Source organism: Terrapene carolina, unplaced genomic scaffold, assembly GCF_002925995.2.
Source record: "Terrapene carolina triunguis isolate 2854851 unplaced genomic scaffold, T_m_triunguis-2.0 Scaffold88, whole genome shotgun sequence".
NCBI classification, from domain to species: Eukaryota; Metazoa; Chordata; order Testudines; family Emydidae; genus Terrapene; species Terrapene triunguis.
The window spans coordinates 19,095,908-19,101,907 of NW_020664439.1; the positions used below are offsets into that span (position 1 = coordinate 19,095,908).

At 37.0% G+C, this 6,000-nt stretch overlaps 1 protein-coding gene across 3 annotated transcripts in view; it reads left to right on the forward strand.

Annotated features, from left to right (window-relative positions):
• The window catches only part of PLS1 (plastin 1), a 75,897-nt gene that overhangs the window by 37,284 nt on the left and 32,613 nt on the right, over positions 1–6,000 (forward strand). For all 3 annotated transcript variants that reach the window (XM_026650187.2, XM_026650188.2, XM_026650189.2), the window contains 3 exons: positions 1,004–1,133; positions 4,241–4,373; positions 5,379–5,460. In XM_026650187.2, coding sequence (XP_026505972.1) covers positions 1,004–1,133; positions 4,241–4,373; positions 5,379–5,460 — 345 coding nt within the window. The remainder of the gene's footprint in view (positions 1–1,003; positions 1,134–4,240; positions 4,374–5,378; positions 5,461–6,000) is intronic.

Consider the following 6,000-nt stretch of genomic DNA (forward strand, 5'->3'; position numbering starts at 1 on the left):
GTCTGTGCCCCTCACCTTCAAGAACTGTCAATTCAGCCCTTCCTTTAAACAAAGTTGGATTATTATAAATTCCAGCCTTTAAATCCTGTTTGTGATACAAGATGCCTGTACCATTGCGCTGAATCACTGTGCCATATTTAGGACTGTTTATTTTTAAAAATATATTTAATCTGCAGGGGGACGATCATTTTTTACATGGGTCAGTGGCTGGAGCACTTCATTTGTGAGAATCAGCTTCAGACTGATTATTTTCTTGCAAGCAAACAATTTTTGCTTTGAATCTACAGTATTGCAGCTGTTTATACGAATAAAACAAGCAATTTGTTACAATTTGCTAGGGTATGTTGGCATTTCTACTGGAAATTCTAATTTACTTAGGTTCATAACTGAACCATAAACACTTGTGTATCAATATTGCAGCCCACATAGCACATAACTTCACAACCAAGTCTGAGATCCCTACAACACTTAGGCATAACGAGTAAATACAGGACAGAGTATCAGTTTTATCTGACAATTTCCTTATTTTGGTGGGAAGTTTAGACATAATTTTAATGTTAGTGTTGGTGTTGGTATTTTATGATTGTTGTGCATGGAGAGCTGTACCAACTATCTCCCTAATAACATGCATCTCTGTAAGTGATATATAACATCCTAGTATAAGAAGCAAGACAAACTGAATGGGGAAATATTAAAAATCTCTTTTCCCAAAAATATCTTTGTTTGATTTAAACAGGTTTTTTTTTAAATCAAAATATCTGTGAAAAGATTTGTGGGTTGTGAATCTAATATTTGGAGATTAATAACATGGCTTAGTAAGGCTAGAGTCTTAGCTATTCACAAAACCAGCAGACGTCTATAACCTCCTTATATTGTACTATATCAAAGAAAGAGAGTCAAAATAATTACCAATATTTCAGTAGTTAGGTGAGTTCATAGTTTAATAGTCACCCTAAGGTTATGATAATTGATTAAATGCTCTTTCTTTTATGTCCTATTCCAGGTTATTCATGAACTGAAAAGCAAAGATATTAGCAAATCATTCCGAAAATCAATAAACAAAAAACAGGGTATTACAGCGATTGGAGGAACTTCACCAATTTCCAGTGAGGGGACACAGCACTCTTATTCAGGTAAAACACTTATCCTTGGAACTAGAAAAAAAGAAGAAAAACCGTAATTGGGAAAAAAAATTCTCTCAAAACCAAACCAGTATAAGGTGAACCTCTGCAGTGCAGATGCCAGGGCTCTGTTTTGTAGAAATTGTACTGTTCAGTTTGCTGGTCACAGTTCTGTGCTGCTCCCAGAGGTAAGTCAGACTTTGCCAGAGCAGAAAGTGGAAAGAGAAATCTGATTACAAGGAAGCAAGAATTAAAAATAGAAAGCCTTTTGTAACATGTTTTATACTAAGGGTTTGTGTTTGGTTTGTTAATCTACTCTGTGAACTGTTGTTTTTTTTCTTTTACACTCCTGTTGAGATATATAGAAGGGAACTCACATTTTCATTTCCATGGTGCAGAACCAAAAATTAAAAAAAAGTTTACAGTACATGTTGGAGATGGGAAAAGTCTATTCGATCATCTAATCTGCCTCCTTGCCAATGTGGGGTTGTTCACTACAGTACGTTTTTTCTAAAGCTTTGTTCAGTTTAATTTAAATTTACCAAACAATGGCACTTCAATCACTTCCCTTGGGGATATTTTTGCACAGCCTTTAAATTTAATAGGTGGGAAGCTTTCCCCAATATTCAACCTACATTTTCTTTCTTAATTTCATCCTAATATTTTTAGTTATACTTTCTTCACCTATGATGAAGAATTCCTCTCTCTCTATTTGATGATTACACTCTCTAGATATTTATAAACTGTTATCATGTCTGCTGCTTAGTAGTTTTTTGTGTATACGCAATTTATCATCCTGATCATTTCTGTTGTGCTTCTCTGGACTCCCTGCAATTTGTCAATATCCTTCTGTTTACCAACACTTTGCCTTCATTTATCATGAGTTGCCAAATAACTCACTGACAATATATTGTCAAAGTAGGACTGTATGAGTATATAAGAGAACAAGTCATCCTGGATCTGTCCAGATAGCAAGGCACCTGTACTTTTCTACTTGGGAAGAGGAGGGCCCCATCAGTAATGATTTGGTTTTTGGTGTCATTTTATATGATGGAATGAAAATGTAATGCAGAAAAAAATACAATTGAATGCATTACTCTTGTCCTGATAAATGTCAGTTCTTAGGGATATTGCATTCCTGGCTTTGTAAAACATAGCTTTACAGACATCTAGAACGTAGTGTTCAAAGGGTCTCTGTTTTGTGTATATGTATTTATTAGTGCATGCAGACGCAACATTTGTGCATCTAAATAGGCCAGGGGTCAGCAACCTTTCAGAAGTGGTGTGCCGAGTCTTCATTTATTCACTCTAATTTAAGGTTTTGCATGCCAATAATACATTTTAACATTTTTAGAAGGTCTCTTTCTATAAGTCTATAATATATAATTAAACTATTGTTGTATGTAAAGTAAATAAGGTTTTTAAAATGTTTAAGAAGCTTCATTTAAAATTAAATTAAAATGCAGAACCCCCCGGACTGGTGGCCAGGACCCAGGCAGTGTGAATGCCATTGAAAATCAGCTCGCATGCCACCTTTGGCACACGTGCCATAGGTTGCCTACCCCTGAAATAGGCGTTTGCCTGTGTAGATCTTTAATTGTGCACCTATTTACCTGATGTATACAATTATCGTTTTGTGTGTATAACTAATGGTTTTGGTTTACTGTTGTTTTGTTTCCCTGTTGTTTGTGGGGGTTGCTCACACACCAAATTCAAAAGAGAGACAATTTTTAAAAATAGAAAAATGTGATTGTAAAAAATCACAAAGAGGAACTCGGGGCAGATAGGGTACCTGAAAGGATTTTTAGCTTTCTTTTTAAAATTGACTAGATTCTAGATTGATGTTTTCCATTTAGGGCTCAATCTTGCAAGATCCTGAGTGCGCTGGCCCTGATGCAGCCAAGTACTTAAGTGCATGCTTAACTTTATTCATGAGAGTGGTACCACAGAAGTTAAGCATCTGCCTAAGTGGTCTGCTGGATCAGGGCCAGAATGCTCCGCATCTTCCAGGATTGAGCATTTAAACAGTAGATTCTTTTTTTTAGTTACATATAACGTAGTTAATGAGTGGCAGTTTTGAATTTAAAGTTCCCTGTGATATTTAGAACCATAATTAAGATTCTACATATTGGACATGGATAATTTGTGTTGGCTGAGAGTTCTGTATGTGATAACTCTGTACTGTCTGTGTTCTGCTCTTATAGCGTCGACTGCTTTGTTTAAATATTTCTCCACAGCATTGGATATAACCTGTCTCAGGCCATGTCTACACTTACCGGGGATTGACGCTGCTGCGATCGCTGCAGCAGGGATCAACTTAGCAGGGCTAGTGAAGACCTGCTAAATTGACCGCAGAGTGCTCTCCGGTCGACTCCGGTACTCCACCGGAACTAGAGGAGTAAAGTGAGTCGATGGGAGAACATCTCCCATTGACGCAGCATGGTATAGACACCGCAGTAAGTTGACCTAAGCTATGTCGACTTCGGCTATGTTATTCACACAGCTGGAGTAGCATACCTTAGGTTGACTTACCGCGATAGTATAGACAAGGCCTCAGACAAAGACTGCTTAGCTCTCAGGAGCAGGGACCCACTATATGGAAACTGAAAACCCAGTGAAGATACAGATATTGTAGCTTGATTGTTTATGGGCTTAATAAGCATTCTTAGACACAAGTATTGAGTTCTGTACACATCCCCTAGATATGAAAAGGGAAAGGGTCTTTCTTTTTAAGTGTTTTAAACAAGAACAGGCCATAAATCTCCTAAGGTTAAATATAACACAATAATTCAGACCAAATTCTTAGAAGTGCTGCCAGCCTCTGAAAGACAGAGTAGAGAGCAGACTGGTCTATTGTCATATTTAAGCAGGGTCCTCTCTGCTCAGCTCTGGCATATTTCAAATATACTAATTCCCCTCCTGTTTAACATAATCACAGAGACACTGAACTTCTGTAGTAAGTTTTAATAATACTTTTATCCTTATTACTGTGCTTGGCAAGTAGTATTGTGATATTCTATGGACAGTTAAATAATATTTGTCCACCATAATAATAATAGATTATTTTAATGGTGTCCTGGCTCTTATATTACTCAGTCGTTAATTTTTTTGTTTTTCAGAGGAAGAAAAGGTTGCTTTTGTTAACTGGGTAAATAAAGCTCTTAAAGATGACCCTGACTGTAAGCATCTCCTTCCCATGAATCCATCAGATGCCAGTCTTTTTAAGTCACTTGCAGATGGCATCCTCCTTTGGTAAGTCAAGAACTAAAGAAAGAATAAAAAAGTTGTTCTCTGAAGGTCAAATCCTGATCACATTGAAATCAATGAAAGTTTTGCTGTTGACTTCAATAACACCAGGGTTTGACCTTTAATCAATACTTCTAACAAGTCATAGGATTGGGGGAAATCCTTGTCCTATAAATCCTTCTTTAGTGAATATATATTCTAAGTCTAATCTATTTAAAGAGTCCTTCTATTTAAAAATGATGTGCTTTGCATAACTGTGTGTGTGTTGTTATAAATCTGATTGGCTGGAGAGTTTTCTACTTTAAACCAGTGGAATTATATCTTGATCAATGCACATACCAGGAATAATCAGACTCTTCAGAAATTAGATCATTGTACCACCCATCATGCTCATTAACAGAAATAATTAGACATCTCTGCAGTTTCTAATATTAGAAAGTATTATCCAGTGATTAAATCACAGCACTGGCAGTCAGAAGATCTGAATTTTACTCTTGACTCTGCTACAGATTTGCATGATGTCTTTCAATTTCTCTCTGCTGCAGTTTTCCCAATTAGTAAAACTGGTAATTGCCCATGTCATAGGAGTACTGAGGGCTTAATTCATTATTAATTAATAGAAAAGGGCTTTGAGACCCTTCTATGGAAGGCACTACAGAACTACAATATGTTAGTTGTAAGATTTACACTACCATGTTAGAGTGACTCTCAGCATAAGTATATTCAATTCTGCAGTTGTCTGAATCTTCCTGAGAACTTCGTTAGCAGTACAATCAGAGCTGGGTTCCTAAGCATAAATCTGACTACTCCACTTTCTTATTTCCATGTAGGTTCTATGGTTTCTGGTTTTATTGGAAGTTGTTTTTGAAGGGGAAAAATAGGAATTTCCCTTGGTGCTTTCAATATATCAAGCAACACTTTTAGACTTCCCACAAAAAAGTGATGCTAATGTTTTGCTTGAAGTACCATTGTTTAGAGAGATGGAATAAATTCTGACTTTTTCTTCCCCAGCAAAATGATTAATTTATCCCAACCAGATACAATTGATGAAAGAGCTATTAATAAGAAGAAGCTCACTCCTTTCACTATTTCTGTAAGTATGGCATCTTTTCTGGCACAAACTAATTATATTTCAGGAGGCTATTCATATAGCTTTGTTTAATAGCAATTTTGCTGTAGATTGAAATGGGAGCAGATCAGGTTCTATGTGTGGATTTCAAGGTGTCAGACAGCCAGGTAGCATTGTTTGCTTGCACGGCGTTGTGTTTTCTGGAGATCCATAGTACACTCTAGTCCTTGATGAAATGCAGAGCTGGCATTTCTCCTTTCAGCTTCTAGGTCTTTAATATTTTCATGGACTGCTACCTACCTTCTCTACTTTCCTGGTCTTTCCCCTTTCCAGGTGTCACAAGTGGGGCTGCTTCTTAGCACTCTCTGCAGTGCCAAACATACTATTGCTGTTGCTCCCTGTCTTAAGTCCTAAATTGGGCCACCTGCTAGAAGTAGGGCAGCCTGTGCCATAAGCTGGTTGTCAGTCTCTCAACAATTAAATAGAAAGAACAAGCTCAGAATTTGGCTGTCTGCACCTTTAAAGAAACAGATAAAACCACAAAGGCAAGTACTCAGTTGCAGC